A 17,261-nucleotide genomic window follows, 5' to 3' on the forward strand; every position below is an offset into this window, starting at 1 on the left:
CAGAGAGAACTTTTCAGCTTTTCAGAACAGACGGAAATGTTCTATAATCGTCAGCCGAGCAATTTCCAAAAGCATATAGAGAGCCCTTCAGAAGAGACGTGGATTGAATGGGGCCAATTTCTGAAGTGTGCCCAGGCACGTATGGATTTTGTGCTTCCCCAACTGGAAACCTATCAGTTAAAACTAGCAATTAATCTTCCAATAACCATACAATATTTTCAAATAAATAAAGTGACGTTTAATGTGGGCAAAAACAGTTCAAAAGGGTGTAACAATTACAAGAGATTCAAAGGTGACTAAAGCAGGCCCCTAAGGCTTCCCATAAGCGAACTCGATATAGTTGGGATAGCACTGCGGTACTAAAACATGCTCCTTCCTAGCTCAGGCCAGCAGACGGGCCAAGCCAAAGAAGAGCAGGATTACTCCGGCGATGGGGGCCAGGGAGGAGGATCCGTTGCACTCGTCCTTGGTGCAAACCTCGCAGCTCAGCAACTTGTTAATCGTCAGGCTAGGATCCGTCTGGCATCCAACCTTTGTGTCGTCGATGTTGCCGAAGTAGCAGGACCTCACGATCTGGGGGTTTCCCGGAACTGCAAATGATTGGTGAAAAAGAATTTCAAATAGGTGTAACACAGCAAAATAATTATTGCGACTGTCGGCAGTTATGTACCATCAGAAATTACGACATTAAAGTGTGCTGTGCATACTGATGTGTTCGATAATAAATATAGTGGTGACTATTCCGAGGCCCTCATTTCCAGACTCTCTCTACTATTGGATTCTATTCGTATACAGATTTTTCAAGATATAAGGTTTATTCGCACTTCAAACACACCCTTTGAATAAATATTACTTTTTGGTCTGTCTTTAAAGTTTTTTACAATCGGACAACTAAAGTTTAATTTAAAAATTACAATTTATACCTATTAAAAATAAATAATAACTAGTATTACACATAAACATTATTAATTTATAGATACTGTCATTGTATATACAGCTCCCTATATAATTCCCTATTGATTCTAGTATAAATGTGACTAACTTGTGAGCTGAGTGTGAAGGTGAAGGTCTGCCGTTTAATTAAAGCTGACGGTGTATTTAATAGCAAACAAATGACTGAGGCAATGTTGCAGTCGCCGATCACAAATAATCCCAAGTTTCCAGTAGGGAACTGGGTCCAATTATTTACAAAACCATAAAGCCTTAGGGAGTATTTATGCTTGGAAATCGTTGGGCAATCAAGCAAATTGTGAACAAATCATGCAAAAAGGTACTGCTGTGTTAATGTCCATTGTTCATGGTGCATTTTGAATGAAGGGCACATATTGCTGTGGGACAGCGACTAATCTCCGTGGCATTGAATGCGAACAAACGCAAGTATAATAAATCGGGAACTACATATATTATAAGAGCAATATTCCATTGATAGTGAGTACAGTCGACCTTATCTGAACCCTCTCCTTACATTTAAGAGCATGTCCCATTCATCATGCGTGGTGCCTTCCAAAGTCAACGTAAAATATACATATATTAATTTGCTATAGAAAGTCGCTGATTTTAAACCGTTCTAAATATATTTCGATGCTAATCGTTCGGATTCTCTCTTTCTGTTTGCATTCGTTAATAATGTGTCAAAGGCTAATATATCTTTGATTTTTGGGAATTTGTTTTTATTTTCTTGCTTTAGAAACGAATTGCGTTCTAAAGTACAAGTGAAAACTCAATTATGCTCATTGTGAGCATTAGCGCCAGTTAATTAATCAACCTAAATTGCTTAAGTGAGGATGGATTCGCGTGGGCAACCGATACGATGAGATCATAGTTATGGGCGATCCCGACCCGATTACTTACTGTCGATGGTCTGCTTCATGCAACCGGTGGCGTTGCGAACTGGGAAGAAGCTCTGGAGGAATCGAGGAGGAGCCATCTTGGTGCAATCCAAAACGAGACTACTATCTGACTTTATGTCCTTTCCACACTCGGATTTAGACAAGGAATCGCACTGATAGCACTTAATGGCGTACCCTAGAAGTTGCACACTATGGAGATTATTTCGAATTGGCAATTCCTTTAATGTTCATACCAGTGCAGGCTACGGTGGCCAAGACGGTGAGAGCCAAGATCAATTTTGCACTCGACACCATTTTAAAGCTCTAAAACTATTTTTTGGAAAAATATTTAAAGCAAACCTTGACTGCACGGCAGTTGGCAAGCGTTTGCAAGACTCATTCTGGCGTCCAAAGCGTCCAGTCCACTTTCAAATTTTTCATTCAGTATTCCACTCACTCGAAATCGAGCTTCCACTCAAAGTAAACGTGAGTGAGTGCCAATCTGTGTTGCGTGTTTGTGTTCTCTGTTTTTATACCCATTACTCGTAGAACAAAAGAGTATACTAGATCCGTTCATAATCTTGTTCATAATCACCTGCCGAATTAATCTGGTCATGTCTGTCTGTTCGGGCATTTATAGGGAACTAATATCTAAAAATTTAAGAATAATAAGGGAGAATGCTATAGTAGAGTTTCCTCCTATTAGATACCCTTTACTCAGCTAGTCGAAGTGCGAACGAGAAATTTCAACATTTGCTGGAATATCAGTATAAATTGGGGGAAAAAATAATAAAATGAAAATACCCTTTAAAGGTTTTCAAAAGTGTGTGGGTGCCAGTTTTGGGCGGTTTGTGGTCGTTAGAGTGGGTGGCTAAATCTTTTACTTTTACTATTTTAGTATACCCTTTACTCTACGAGTAACGGGTACAACAATGCCAGTTCTACGGTCGCCGAAGCAGCGTAAGTTTCTTTCAAAAAAATTAAAATTAAGCCCGCACTTAAAACAATTCTCTTTTATATTATTATTACTTAGCGGAATAACGGGTAACTGATAGTCGAGGACCTCGAGCATACCGTTCTCCCTTGTTGAATAAAAGCTGTCGCAATGTTTTTTCTCATCATTTGACATACAAACGGGGCGCATGCATACATATGTAAATATGAGAATTTTCGGACTTGTTTAGGGTGATGTCAGCAGTGTTTGTAAATTATTTTTGTTTGTTATATTTTGGCTCTATGATGAACTCAGTTCCGGGGCTCCTGAAATCGCCAAAAAAAAGTTCATATGGTCTCTCCATTTCAAAGGGGTTCCTTAAATCTCTGGAATCGTTGACTTCTAGTAAACCAGTTGCCCTTTTCAGCAAAATGCGCATTTTCAAATACATTTGAATACTCTGCTGATTTTCAATGTTTTGCTAATTTCAGCAATTAACAACATTCTGAGCTGTCCCCTATTTGGGGATTTGGCTTATTTATCGTGAAACTCACGCCCTTTTATCTTGTTATATTCATACATATGTATGTGCAAATGTTTACCTGTTCAGAGCTTCAGTGGTTTGTCTGCTTCTATAATTAAAAATCCCATTTCTTAAAGTCAGCTTATTCCCTTGCTGAAAAGTCTTCAGTTAATTGGTTTATAAGCTTATTTAGCGTAATGTATTTGGTTTCCTAATCTTTCCCGAACATGGTCATACACACAGTTAAATGGCTTTCCCACAAATTTCTATTTTCTTCAATTAAGTAATTTCTGAAATGATGCCAAATGAGTTTGAGTTAATTGTGGCACGCGGGGTGGAGAGCCTTTGGATGATTCAGCTGGCAGAGCCCCTCTATCTGCAGAAGTGATCTCGGATCTCTCAATTGGAGTTCCTTGACCTCTGCGGAACTGCATTTAACACTTTGTAAACTCGAATCCGAATGGTGGAAGAGTTACTGAAACTTAACTTGCAAATGAAACAGAACTCAATTAAATGTAATTAAGAAGGCAGACGTACATAAATCCCACACCTCGCTTAACAAGGGGCAAAATTGAGTGACCCCCAATAACGAACAAACTGAACATATTTTGTCTGATCATGTGGGTGCACACTAATTAGATCCCAGGTGTTTCACACTGCAACTCCAGACATATCATTTGATCCGGTTTCTGTTTTGCTCTGAGTCATTGAACGGCTTCTGAGTTTCAATGTGCTCTACTTAAGGCGAGTCCCCGTACAAACTGCGACTAGTAGAATTCCTATTTTTTTTAAATAAATACACTTATTGAGGAATTACTCATGTCTGAGTGATGATTTACATGGGCGGGAGCGAAGCTAAAAAGTAAACAATCAACACTTGTTTTTTCTTTTAAGCTGATTTGTCATGGTAAGGGAATAGTAATCATGAGTCCAATACGTGACCGAATATGTGTTCCTTTCAAGCGCAGTATTCAATTTAAATGAATTGCTGTTGTAGCGAAATGGTTTTTCTGGAGTACATCATTTTGTTTTTTCATGTTAGACACATTCATATGTTGGTTTAAGTAGCCGCTCGCCTAGGCTTTTATGAGTTGTATCAAATGATCCAAAACAACATCCGGCCGGTAACAAAAGGATGCGATATATTTTGGTATGTTGCTATGACAACCATTAGTCCCGCATTTATTATTAAAATAAATCTTGAAGAAATTTACAGAGAACAAGATCGTTAAATACTACCCACAGGTAATTTATAAGCTAGTTAAGTTCTAGGCCAACAGACGAGCGACGCCAAAGAAGAGCAGGATGGCTCCGGCAACGGGGGTCAGGGAGGAGGATCCGTTGCACTCGTCCTTGGTGCAAACTTCGCAGCCCAGCTGTTTTACGAAAGGCATGGAGGGATCCGACTGGCAGCCACCGTGGATATCGTTGATGTCCCCGAAGTAGCAGCTCCTCACGATCTGCGGATGTCCGGCCACTAAAATGGGATCAGATTGTTTGGATTGAGCCATTGGGCCAACAACTTTCTCTGGCCGTGGTTGCTGAATGAACCCATTGTACATTTGAGCTTGGGTACTTGTTAATTGCTTATTTATTCAAGAACACCGTAGTTTATTGTCATGAAAAAAACAAAGACCAACAGAGTGCTTCACACCTAGATAAAACAGTGCTTATTTTACTACTTTCCTCTGTGGTCTCAAATGCGATAGTTCCTAAAAACTTTTTATTTGATTCCTATCATTAAATATAGAGCGTACGGGGCTTGGCTTGTGACGCGTAGAAAAACGATCACAATATTTTTGACGGGTTAGTTTGTTAAGCGATCTGCCTATAAATCTATTCAGAAATGCAAATGTAAGTCGAAAAGCTTGCAGCTTATGGCATTCTATCTCGTCGCTGCCTTTATTATTTGTTCGCGATCTTGAATTAGTCCCACAATTTGATGTAATTGCATGAAAATAAGACGCAAATAAACGTGACTAGTGATCACGTTAAAAGGCAAAAAGTAGCGCCTGAAAAGCTGGTAGCGAAATATTCACGCATGACATCAGTGACTAACACAACCCGATTTTCTGCGATGATCTCAGGGGGTTGTATCGCTTAATGGCGCTATTTTTAGCTAGATAATGAAGAACAGTGGACTTTCAGTCTCAGTATTGCTGACATAAAAAATCTTAAAATTCTGTTATTTTCCTATACTCTGTGGTACTGTGATAGTCCTAGGCACTGTGAACTCACCGCTTTCAAGGGTCTTCTTCATGCAGCCAGTGGCGTTCCGCAGGGGGAAGAAGTTCTGCAGATAGCGAGGGGGTCCGATCCGGGAACAGTCCAGCAGCAAAGTCTCGTCGGCCTCGAACTTCAGGCCACACTTTGGCATCGTGAGGGACTCGCACTGGTAGCACTTGACGGCGTAGGCTATGGGGTATAATGAGGCATTTTTGGATTAAAAAGTGTATATATATAACGCCTTTAATCGATTTGAAATCGAGATCGGAGCCTAACTTTGAGCGATAAACGGACGGAAACTTCGGTCAGTACCAGGGCAAGGCGTCAGGTACGTGTAACAAGATTCAAAATGGTATAAAATTCTTTTAACTAATACAAATCTAATGTTTCTGCGAATATTTGTTAACCAAAAAAAGGATTAAGCGTAACAGGACTAAACAAAATGATGCCGAAGAAATCTTTGGGAAACGAGGCTCGCATAGTGTGGGACAAATACACTTATAATACCCGATATACATTTATTAATAATAATAATAAATTCCAAAAAAAATTATTTTAGATTTCCGTCCGCGGGCTCTCCTTGAACTCCATTAAATACTAATTTTCCACAGCCCAACACTTTCACACCCAACGCACCCGAACAAGCCAGACTGATCATAACGGCCACGGCCAAACTGCATTTCAGAGCGGACACCATTTTCACGAATACTTCAAGTGCGGCAATTGCTTTTCGAAAATGAATTTTTTTAGAGTCAGGCACGATTATCAACCGCCGTCAACGATGTCAGCTGAACGTCTGAAATTGTCTGGAGTTGGAGGTTGTAACAAAAGCAATAGCGCAGTTCAAGCAGCAAAATCCCCTCTGAACTAATGAAAACGACTCAAAGTTTCCGTCTCATAATGCGTTCTCTGTTTTTGTTTTGAGTGGAAATTTAGTGCTTGTTTCTATTATTGTTCCCAAGCCTCTGCAACCGGTTTAAATTGTGATTTCGATTTAAAATTCATTTTTTATTTTTTTATTTATTTTGGATTTGACGTTAGTCTGTTTGTTCTATATGTTATTCCTTTATTAAATGTTCCTCAAGCTTTCACATTTTCTTATTATTTAAATGTATCTCACCTTTAAATATGCTCCATATTTGAGAATGAATATAATGAGTCAGAAGTAGATTCATTAACATTCGATTCCTAAAGCTTGTATCGATACAACACTCCAGGTGACAAAATATTCGTGTTTATTTGTGGAATCTGTACAGAGTGACAAATGATTATCCCCCAGAAAACTAAGTGCTTCTTGAAGACAGCTAACTCAAGCCAGCTTTTTCAGCTTCCGCCCAAAAGTATGTCAACAAATGTAGAGCGATTTTACGTGGGCAAGGCTGACAAACATTCCTTTGGCCCCCTTATCTCATTGAGCACGATCGAAACCTAATGAGGCGCAGATGAGATGGGGTGTCACTAATCAACAACGACGGCAAATTAGCATAAATGTAATTAGATGGGGCCGTCTGGGTAGACACGGGGCTTAAAATGGGTGAACGGAAGGCTGTGTTGGGGCAGTAGGACAAGGACAACGGCAGGATATCAGCGAGGGTTCCATTGCCTCGTATTAAGGTCGACTAATTGGATTTAAATTTTATGTATTTCGGATTAGTGAAATAGTGACGGGAATTCGGAATTCTCCATTTCTCTCATTTTTTCTGTCCTTTTTTATACCCGTTACTCGTAGAGTAAAAGGGTATACTAGATTCGTTGAAAAGTATGTAACAGGCAGAAGGAAGGGTTTCCGACCATATAAAGTATATATATTCTTGATCAGGACCAATAGCCGAGTCGATATGACCATGTCCGTCTGTCCGTCTGTCCGTCTGTCCGTCTGTCTGTCCGTCCGTATGAACGCTGTGATCTCAGGAACTACAAAAGCTACAAAGTTGAGATTAAGCATACAGACTCCAGAGACATAGACGCAGCGCAAGTTTGTCGATTCATGTTGCCACGCCCACTCTAACGCCCACAAACCGCCCAAAACTGCCACGCCCACACTTTTGAAAAATGTTTTGATATTTTTTCATTTTTATATTGGTCTTGTAAATTTCTATCGATTTGCCAAAAAACTTTTTGCCACGCCCACTCTAACGCCCACAAACCGCCCAAAGCTGCTACACCCACACTTTTGAAAAATGTTTTGAAATTTTTTCATTTTTGTATTGGTCTTGTAAATTTCTATCGATTTGCCAAAAAACTTTTTGCCACGCCCACTCTAACGCCCACAAACCGCCAAAAACTGTGTTTAAGACTCTCCTTCTCCCTTCCACTAACTGAGTAACGGGTATCAGATAGTCGGGGAACTCGACTATAGCGTTCTCTCTTGTTTTTACTTTGGAAGGCCCACTTGTTGGTGTTAGATTACACGATGAAAGTTTTGGAGGGGTCTTCGATGATTTTTAATATAATCAATGGAAAAGAATATGTGATATAGCAAGCAGTAAAAGAGAACTTAGTATAATCAGCATCACCGCTTCAGAACTCTAAATATTATTTCAGCATTCTCTTAGAAGCCACAATTGCCTTGAAAGAGTATGTGTTCATCTTTGCGATAGAACCAAGCTGATAAGCCGGGCCTAAAGATAACCCAGTTGCTCTTGGTTCAGTTGCATTTCCAGTTCCGAGATGCTTGCTACGTTACTTTTAGTACTCCCCTTGCTGTTTACGCCTTCGTATGGTACTTTGGGCACGCAGGTGACCAGCTATGACAACAAACGGATGCTTCTTCTGATCGAGGACTTCAATGGCACCGTATCCGAGCAGCTCCTTCTGGTGGGAGCCACGTGGGGAAAACTGAAAGCCGACTACCCCAGGGATGTGGCCAAAATCGAGGATTTGCAGGAGACGCTGCAGCATGTGGTGTGCCGTAAGGAGAGTAACGTGACAGTTCGTCATCACCTGCAGAGTTATCTCATTCGCGAACAGATCCGTGAGCATCTGGAGACTCTAAACAGCTCCGATCTGTTCCAGCAAGCTTTGCAATCGGAGGACCATGAGCTGGGCAAGTGGCAGTTGGCGATAGGACACCATTCCCGGAAACTCCATTGTTTGTTTAGGACAGACCAACTGACTAGGATCCTAGGAGTAGTGATTCGTCGGGCTTACACCCTGGAGAGATCCACCAGGCTGGCCGCGCTTCTCTACCAGCTGTATATCGGCAATCGGGAGTCCTATTCTTCAATGGTGGAAGCCGAGTTGATTCTTTACAAACGATATAAAAGTGGTGAAAAAAATAGCCAGGAGTTCAGCGAATACATGGCTAAGCTCTGGCAAAGCATCCAAATTGAGGAATTCTATCCTGGGCTGAATCAAAGCACGAAACAACGACTTGTTGACGCAGTTATAGACCTACTTAAATTCCTTTAAGTCCAACCCACAAATGACACTCCGAGTGCGCGAGCTTTATGTAGTGTTTTCGGTTTTGTATATTCGAGTGCTTTAATACCTTGATTTTAAGTGCGTGTTTTTCTTTGTCTAGCTTCTGAGATAATTACATAGGTGAATGCTTGTGTTCTTTACATTAAAATATCATGTTGTACATTGTCTAATAAGTGAGTATTTACTGTGCTCGGGGGTTTAATCGCTACTGAATATTTTTTCATTTACTTATAGTTGCTTTCGTTATGGTATTGTGTTGTTTGGTAAAAGTTTTGAATTGGATTTCTCTTGGAATTTGAGCTTTGAGCTTGGCAAACATCGGCACTCGGCCAGGCAAACTATAAACCTATAAACGATCCTTGACCTTCCATCTGAATGTAAGCTAATGAGTGGTGGGGCTAGTGTCCCCGAAACTAAGTTAATTCGAGCTAAACGTAAACGTAAACGTAAACTTAAACGTAAATCAGCAACAGCTCGGGCCGTGAGGCCAGGCAAAATATCACGTTCCAACTGAAAAGAAAAGCCACTGGGGATCTTTTGCTTAGATGACCAACTGTTGAATCAGGGCCACAATGGGCAGAAGCAACAGCATCTCCAAAATAGATGCTCCCGCAAAGGCTCCGTTGCAGCGATCGGTGAGGCAGTCCTCGCAGAATATCCGGCGCACATTCTTCTCCGGACTGGTGATGTTGCACAGCTCCACGGGATCTGATTTGTTGGTGTAGTAGCAGAACCGCTTGGTGACCAGCTTTCCATTATCTGGAATTTGCATAAGAGTTGCCTCAAATTGATTTCGATGTATATGTGGAAGTGCGTCTATCCCATTACTCACTTTCCTCCACGGTCTTGCGGCAAACGGCCCGTTCGTGATCGGAGTTAATGGTGCTGTTGCAGCTCCTCAGCAGATTGATGTTCCGCTCCTTGATTAGGTCAGTGGGAATGTTGTCCTCCTGGAAGGTCACGTCGCAGAAGTCCTCCGCCCCAATGGTGTCCGAGCTGCAGTGCCAGCACTGCAGATGATGCTTCTGGTGCTGCTCATTTACAGCTGTAAAGTAGTAGTAATAATAATAGCAATAGTAGTAATAGAAGTAACTCCATCAGGGTGACAAGCTTCAGTTGACCTCTTTCAAGGTGTCATATTTTCGGATCGCTAAATGCGACCAAAAAGGATATTTGTTTGGGAACTAAATTCAAAAGAGGGTGACATAGCTTGGTGTGCTTCAGTCAGAGGTTGACATCATCATCTTCATGTGCCGCCCCCTTCGAGTCGCCTACTGCGAAAATTGAGAATGCGTGGCCAGTCGATGTGGCGCCTCAGTTGAGTTTTATTACGTATACGTAACCGAATTCTGGCTGCTGAAGGGCGGGGTGATTCGGAATTCGTGAAGCAGTGAATGAAGAATATCTTGCCAATTAATGAATTGAAACTAAAAGCACCTTATATTCTTAGTATTATGGTGTTATTGTTTTTTAATAACTGTAGACGTTATTACTAAAACTGAATTCATAGTTGTTTTTTGGCAAGAAATGTATACAATCAAATGCCTAACAACGGGCCCTAAAAAGAGAGCTTAATTATGTATAATGTATATATATAAATAAATATTTAATTATTTGTAACATTAGTGATATCAGTAGAGGTACGCGATAGATTTGCACCATGACAAAATATTGGTACCATCACTTCATTTCGGGAATATACTTATGTATGTACCTGTTTCTTCGTTTACTGTACCAAGTTGACCATTTTCTATCTTTACACCGTACTTAATTCTGTTAGGGTGTTGATTAATAATGTAGGACACACAACACGTTTGCTTAAATGTGTTGAGCTATTGCAGCCTGGAAGCTTTTTTGATATTTTTCCCTTTTGTAGAGATATTACTAGTTCAAAATTTTGTTTATTTTTGTTTTCATAATAATTTGTTATTCTTCCGTTCACCGCACTAATTTCGCACATTCAGCTAAGTTTTCACACCTTAAACATATGAATTCATATAACAAGCTGTTCGTATGAGTCTCAACTATTTTTAGAATTGGACAAATGATTTAATTAGTGCAAGAGCTCAGTTGATGTGTGAAACGGCGAGGGAAACTCCTCTAATTGTGTTGATATGGTTGCGTGATTTGGCGCGACAGTAAATCAAGATCGTCGGTCGTGTCCTTGAAATAGTTTTGCATGTCCTGCCCTGCGAAATTGCCAGGACATGCCTGTTTACCACAAGAAAAGGCAAACATGCCACGAGTCCAGTTGCTCAACTAGCGCACCTTGAGGGCAAACCGTCTTGGAAAGGGTGCCTTGAAGGAGTGGTGACTGTCAAATATTGACTATAACATATTTATAATCTTCCTTCCCAGCTAAATTACAGTATTACGCTAGAGGTGGGGATATTACGTATACGCTCCGCAGGCTTCAGTTGCAGTGACCTTGGGATGCCAGTTGGTTGAAGAGCCTGGTAGCCTTATATCGACTGGTCATATGCAAAATCCAGTGCCACACCGTTTGCAATCTTTCGGCTATTTTGTTTGGGGGTTTTTAGGGCAATTTCTGCTAACTGGCACAGCTAAAAGTTGTATAGTGTGAGTACAAGGTTGTTTCCCACAGCTACACACAGAAAAAATGAAGTTTTTCAATTCTCCACTTAGGTGTGGTAATTAAGTAATTTAAAAATATTAGTAATATTAGTCCATATACCCCGGATATGGTGAAAAAGACATGGCCCAATAAATATCCTTTTGAAATTCGCAACACTTTTTTCCAGTGGCATCCAAGGTCGCCGTTCAAGGTTTTTTTATCGCCCCCGCTTAACACTCTAAAAGCATTCGCTGAGGTCACGCACATGGCTCGACTTGGTGTGGCTTCTTTTAAAGCAGTCCTCGGGTAATTGAAAGCTGAGACTTGTTTTGAAGGAAGTTGCACTCCACGCCCCTGTCTGCGTTCCTTCGAAACACTCCACTTTTGCATAAGCAAGAGCAACCCCCTAAAATGTAGCGCAGGAATCACCAATATAATACGATACGGATCGGATGTGTGTCAGGATAATCTCCGCTTCCTGAACGAGGGTAGCCCGCAACTTTTATCTGCCTGCACTATCAGTTTGCGCAAATTACGCAGTTGAAGTCGGGAAACGCAGAACTAACCCCCACGGAGACGGCCAGACTCTGACATAGTTTCCTGCCAAGTGGGGCTAGAGATTTTCCGGGGGATGTGGGATGTGGGATGCCAGATGTCAAAGACAGCGGGAAACTGGAGCAGGCGACATCCTGGCGCCACTCTGACATGCGCACTCCCCGAATCTCGTAAACCCAGATTGAAACCGTAGCAAAAACAGAGCAATTAGATAATTGCAGGACACCGGGAAAGGCGAACTGAGAGCAACAGGGGGCCGGAGCTGCTGCTTCGATTCACCGCCTAATGACCCAATCACAATCCTCGTTCCTTAATTAGCCTCATCAAAGTCAGGAGCGATTCAAAGGCATTCAACGGGCCATGGAAATATGGAAACTGCATTTCCATATCGTCGTTTAGATTCTGTTTGGCTAATCATGTGAGCCGTTCTGAAATGATTGTGAAAATAAATATCGAAATGTCTGGCAGTCGAGCGAATATTTGTATTTATAGGGCATGCAGGTTGCCAATCATTCGGAAGCGTGAAAATTCTCGAACTGCGAATATGCACGTGTATATATGGAACGATGTTCATCAAGGAAGCAATGACCCACGAACTTGATCTATACATAATGAGGGAGCGTGAAGTATATTATGAAATAACTTTACTTTAAAATCAGGATGACTATGCAATTTATGCAGTACATTTGTTTTATTAAAAACAAAAATAAAAATAAAATAAACAATTTAATACTCCTAGTTCCTACACTAAAAACCAAAACACTACATCTCTTCATTTTAAACCTTACGCCTTACGCCTCGCAAAAAATAATATTGCTCATAATTTTCAAATGTCTTTCTACACGTGTTTCTATCTTTCTCTTTCTACACGTTCTACACGTTCAATGCAAAATATACAAATAAGCGCTTCTATATTTGAGCCCACATACCTCCCATTAATGTTTCATTCTATTCCACCCATCCTTTATTAATTTGTTTACGACAGATAAAAACGAACCCATCATTTTAAGTGTCGTTCATAAATCCGCGTTCGAATCGAGAGAAACATAAATAGCCAAGTATATTTTATGGATTTCACCTGAAACTTTTTTAGTTGTAAGCCAAATTTTGGGAATTTGTATAAATACCGCAAGGGAAAATCGTTAAATGGACGGCGGGAAAAGTACATAAACAAATTTCGGGAAAATTGAAACAAATTTCATTCATGGGCTCTGGGTATAAAAACCATCACACCTCAAACTTTATGCGGATCGGCGACCTTGTGGGCCAGATGGAATTACAGGTGCACAGAAGAAAATTGCTGTCCGAAATGATGCTTAATTTTGAGTACATTTTGTAATTAAGTAGGTAGGGTGTTTACTTTGAAAACCACTGAACTCTCAGAATTTTCTCTTTGCACCCGAACACTGCTGGAAAATTGGACCACCTCTTGGGGGTTTTATGTTTACAAGGAGACCTAAGAGCTTTCCAGTTCCAGTTTGCTGATCGACACTGTGGACGTTGAACACATCTCACCTGTGATGTGCCAGGCATTGGCCAGCAAGAAAACGCCAGCCAGAAAGGCTTTCATCGGCACCGCTGACATGGCTGCTGCTTCCTTGGAATGTCTATGCGAATCCTTTGGGGATGCGGAACGCGACTTGGCGGCGCCTCTGCTTGGTGGTGAACACTTCCTGCTGGTCCTCCGAGGGTTGGTGCGGCTCCAAATCGCTTCGAGAGTGCGCGCGATGCAGACGGTTGCTCGGCCGAGGAACGACTGTGGATGTTGCCGAGGCTTCTTCGCCAGAGTGCCAGAGTCTCGCCGCTGAATGTTGCTGGCAGCGCGGTCGCGTCGCTGCCGCATGGCAGTTTTTGGCCCATGTTGTTGTTGCCTCGCTTCTGGGGGGGCTTCCCCAGTCGCCATATCCCTTTTTTCCTTGGTGTCCAAGGGATTCCCACCAGACAGCCAGCCAGACTCACGCATTTGGCCAGCGTTTGCCCTTTTTCCGATTTCCTTGAGGGCGCAAACAGTGCAGTTAAATTGATGACGTTTCATTTGGCAGGCTGTCATTGTTTGCTGGAAAAACAAGTCAAGTAAACAGTGTTAAGTGAGTGGGTGTGTTTGTTTACAAGTATCCGGATGTAATGTAATTAGATTATTATAACTTTTATGTATAATTACATATGTTATTTATCAAATATTTATAAAATTGAAAGTAGGATAGAAAATACTCGCATTGTACATTAGTTTTCGAAGTTAATAGCCAAGCAAAACATATAAACAAAATAGTTCTTCACGCCTTGCATCTACGCTGAAGATGCGTAGATTTCAATTTCAAAATTAACTTGATGTAAACTGGAATCCTTATCAATCAACCCTTAAAGTAAAACTTGCTGTTATATGTCAAGACAATATTTTAAATTCTTAATTTTCGATTAGAAGGATCAGTTCGATATAATTAATTATAATAATTAAATAATAAACCTATAATAATTAATTAACTAGATTTAAGCATCCAAAAAGCTATAATGAAAACTCATTTAACATTATTTTGTGGCATGGTCACCCCAAAGCAGCGGGGTTTGCAACACCGCTAAGCGGGGACACGTCGTCAGCCACAAAAAGCTTTTCCTCCAGAATTTTGAGAAACGCATCATGTAAGCGAATGAAAAATTTCAGCAGGGTATAAACGACTTTTAAATGAGCTTAGCCACGATCGGTTAACGCCACTCCACAAGTGATTTAATCCACTCGAAACACTTCCAGGCACTTTGGGCAGCTGGCATATCTAGATCTGAATGCAAACAGCTATTATAAATGGTTGAAATCCCCAGCAAAAATGATTCATGAGTGCAGGATGCAGAGTCACAACATTTGGCAACTGCAGCTCGGCGGAATTAGCCAAATTTGGCAACACTCCTACCAAATTGGCGACACACGCACCTGGCAGATATACGATTTCGTATGCAAATCTTGACACTAATCTGCGGCTCAGTTGCTCCTCCTCCCAGTAGTTCCATGTCCAAAAGTTGACAGAGCGTGAAAAACGCGCACGCACCCGCCAGCTCGCCAATGGAGTTGGTTGGATCGGATTGGCTCGGATCGGATCGGAGCGGATCGAGCCAAGAATAGCCGGGGGTTAAGGCCTGATCGGTGGAAAGCGCGCATGCGCAGCGACCAACAGGCAACAGCTGCCCTCCGGGGCGTATACGTAACATTCGATTGTCGATTCATAATATGTTTTCCAAAGCGGCTGCCCCATGATAAATGGCCAGTTTTATTTGAAACTCTGTACGACATTTTCGCCAGTCAACCACAAAAATAAAACTAAACTCCAAAACAAATAAAAGCCGTGCGACAAGTTTAAATGGCCAAAAGCCTAGCTGCCACCCATATTATAAATTTATTTTGCGTTATTTCACTGGATGTTGCAAGTGTTTTTCTTTTTTATGACAGCCTTCGCTTTTCGTGCCATGTGACAAACTTTATTTATACACACCGCTGGTTTTATGCGATTTTAATTAAAGCATAATGAAATTATCAAGTGCCGCCTGTTAGACCAGAATTTAGTAGCAATTTGTCTTGGCATCAAAATGTTAAGATCTGCAAATCCAACGCTCAATTGACGGGGTCAAACGTCATTGCGTTTCGCAAAAAAGGAGTTTGCGGATATTTCGAATTTGCGTGGTTGCCAATTAACGAATTTCGCCAATTGAATGACAGACTGAACTCATTTCCGCTGGCAGACCATAATTGTGGATACAAGCAGCACCGCACCATCGAGAAGGCGAACGAACGCTCCTCAAATCAAATGCAATGTCAAGCGCAGTGATGTGAGACAATTACTCTTGATGTGCCTGACAAAATGTATACTTAACGTGGGTTACAAGAGCTTAAGTCGCTGACTATGTGCACTTACACTCGTACTATTCAAATAATACTAATACTAATACTAATATACTAACCGGGCTGATGTCACTTAACCTTTCCGGCACTGTACATTTATATTCCAATGATGGATATTCTGGCCTTAATGAGAGCATTATAATTTTAAATATAAAATGCAGCACCTAACACATAGGATTTGGCATTGTGCTATTAAATTACGCTTACATTTTCAGGGGAAGATATGAATAAACAAGGGAATTATAGTTTGGCCAGTGATCGGTTCTATTCTTATGTCCCACATCCGGTTAATTAGCACGTGGCACACATCCCACCTTGTAGATCCTGAAAGGCACATTGTGGCGCTTCTCGTCCAAAGTTATGAGTATGCAGTAAAGCAGTTGCTGTAGCTTTCGCATCCTGAGCACATACGGGGCACTTTTGGTGTCCTGGAAAAGCGGCTTCCCCCTCGCCTGGCAGTGAAAGAGGAAGAACGCCCCTCCGGAGGCGAACTCTGGGATAAGCCCAAAGGCCAGAGCCTGATCCCTCAGCTGGAGAATTCCCGTTTGCAAGTGCTGGCCGAAGAACACACTCAGTGCGGATCCCAGACTCTTGGTTCTACTGTACAATTTGCCGGTACTGAACTTTTCGATGTCCACCCAAAACTCGCGGCCATCAAGAAAGCAGGTGGTATTCAGACACTCCAGGCAGAGCTCTCCTGTTCGAACCCAAAGTTGCCTGTTCGCCAAGCTTTCGTTGTAGTAACCCCGCCCATTCAACATGATAGAGTCTAGAGCGCTTGAATCCCAGGAATCCAAAGATTGAAAACTGCCTGCACAACAGGCTATCACACAGCATGCCAACGCCTGGCCAGGAGCTGAGGTCCTGCCGGATGCGGACTCCAACGAAGAACTGTTTTTCTCTGGATTCACTTGCTGTGTGGTGCCCCAAAGTGACCATAAGTGGTTGGAGATCTCCACCTCGTAGTGCTCCTCCTTTTCCCCACTTCTCCTCCGCAGACAACCTTCCGCATTGTGGTCCAAAAGCCTACTCCACGGCGGCAAAGGCCTCTCAGGGTGGGCTATGTCCTTGGCCATCGAACGGGTCGAAGTGGGTTTTTCATTGTGTCCTTGCCACATTTCGGATGTTGACGTAGGAGTGCTTGGTGTTTTGAGGCCAACTGGGTTTGGAAAAAATCAAATCAATTCAAATTTTCCGATTACCCCATGCTTACAAGTAAAAGCATATACTAGAATCACGCACAAATTTAAATTTGAAAACACTCGCCTTGCTGCTTCTACATTGCCCCGTTTTATTTTTATTTACATTAA

At 41.6% G+C, this 17,261-nt stretch overlaps 5 protein-coding genes across 5 annotated transcripts; 1 reads left to right on the top strand and 4 right to left on the bottom strand.

Annotated features, from left to right (window-relative positions):
• Nucleotides 1-215: 215 nt before the first annotated feature.
• On the bottom strand, nt 216-2,239 carry LOC6529271. Its single transcript, XM_002090240.3, has 3 exons — nt 2,084-2,239; nt 1,852-2,025; nt 216-590 (listed from the first exon to the last, which is right to left on the bottom strand). Exons 1-3 carry the CDS (start codon nt 2,142-2,144, stop codon nt 382-384), a joined length of 444 nt encoding a protein of 147 aa, XP_002090276.1. The 5' UTR covers nt 2,145-2,239; the 3' UTR covers nt 216-381.
• Nucleotides 2,240-4,429: 2,190 nt separating this feature from the next.
• Nucleotides 4,430-6,318, bottom strand: LOC6529272. Its single transcript, XM_002090241.4, has 3 exons — nt 6,149-6,318; nt 5,525-5,701; nt 4,430-4,763 (listed from the first exon to the last, which is right to left on the bottom strand). Exons 1-3 carry the CDS (start codon nt 6,207-6,209, stop codon nt 4,555-4,557), a joined length of 447 nt encoding a protein of 148 aa, XP_002090277.1. The 5' UTR covers nt 6,210-6,318; the 3' UTR covers nt 4,430-4,554.
• Nucleotides 6,319-8,156: 1,838 nt separating this feature from the next.
• LOC6529273 lies at nt 8,157-9,105 on the top strand. Its single transcript, XM_002090242.4, has one exon. It carries the CDS (start codon nt 8,183-8,185, stop codon nt 8,921-8,923), a length of 741 nt encoding a protein of 246 aa, XP_002090278.1. The 5' UTR covers nt 8,157-8,182; the 3' UTR covers nt 8,924-9,105.
• Nucleotides 8,970-13,844, bottom strand: LOC6529274. The gene is made up of 3 exons (XM_002090243.4): nt 13,581-13,844; nt 9,768-9,980; nt 8,970-9,694 (listed from the first exon to the last, which is right to left on the bottom strand). Exons 1-3 carry the CDS (start codon nt 13,648-13,650, stop codon nt 9,477-9,479), a joined length of 501 nt encoding a protein of 166 aa, XP_002090279.3. The 5' UTR covers nt 13,651-13,844; the 3' UTR covers nt 8,970-9,476.
• A 2,221-nt stretch (nt 13,845-16,065) lies between these two features.
• Nucleotides 16,066-17,129, bottom strand: LOC6529275. The gene has a single exon (XM_002090244.4). It carries the CDS (start codon nt 17,067-17,069, stop codon nt 16,239-16,241), a length of 831 nt encoding a protein of 276 aa, XP_002090280.1. The 5' UTR covers nt 17,070-17,129; the 3' UTR covers nt 16,066-16,238.
• Nucleotides 17,130-17,261: the final 132 nt, after the last annotated feature.

Source organism: Drosophila yakuba, chromosome 2R (assembly GCF_016746365.2).
Source record: "Drosophila yakuba strain Tai18E2 chromosome 2R, Prin_Dyak_Tai18E2_2.1, whole genome shotgun sequence".
In the NCBI taxonomy this organism is placed as follows: Eukaryota; Metazoa; Arthropoda; class Insecta; order Diptera; family Drosophilidae; genus Drosophila; species Drosophila yakuba.

Coding starts and splice junctions, on each gene's coding strand:
- LOC6529271 (XM_002090240.3), bottom strand. CDS start 2,144: ATGGTGTCGAGTGCAAAATTGATCTTGGCTCTCACCGTCTTGGCCACC. Junction 2,026..2,083: donor GGCCACCGTAGCCTGCACTG/GTATGAACATTA, acceptor TGCAACTTCTAG/GGTACGCCATTAAGTGCTAT. Junction 591..1,851: donor CATGAAGCAGACCATCGACA/GTAAGTAATCGG, acceptor AATCATTTGCAG/TTCCGGGAAACCCCCAGATC.
- LOC6529272 (XM_002090241.4), bottom strand. CDS start 6,209: ATGGTGTCCGCTCTGAAATGCAGTTTGGCCGTGGCCGTTATGATCAGT. Junction 5,702..6,148: donor GATCAGTCTGGCTTGTTCGG/GTGCGTTGGGTG, acceptor TATACCCCATAG/CCTACGCCGTCAAGTGCTAC. Junction 4,764..5,524: donor GAAGAAGACCCTTGAAAGCG/GTGAGTTCACAG, acceptor ATCCCATTTTAG/TGGCCGGACATCCGCAGATC.
- LOC6529273 (XM_002090242.4), top strand. CDS start 8,183: ATGCTTGCTACGTTACTTTTAGTACTCCCCTTGCTGTTTACGCCTTCG.
- LOC6529274 (XM_002090243.4), bottom strand. CDS start 13,650: ATGTCAGCGGTGCCGATGAAAGCCTTTCTGGCTGGCGTTTTCTTGCTG. Junction 9,981..13,580: donor CAATGCCTGGCACATCACAG/GTGAGATGTGTT, acceptor ACTACTTTACAG/CTGTAAATGAGCAGCACCAG. Junction 9,695..9,767: donor CCGCAAGACCGTGGAGGAAA/GTGAGTAATGGG, acceptor TGCAAATTCCAG/ATAATGGAAAGCTGGTCACC.
- LOC6529275 (XM_002090244.4), bottom strand. CDS start 17,069: ATGTGGCAAGGACACAATGAAAAACCCACTTCGACCCGTTCGATGGCC.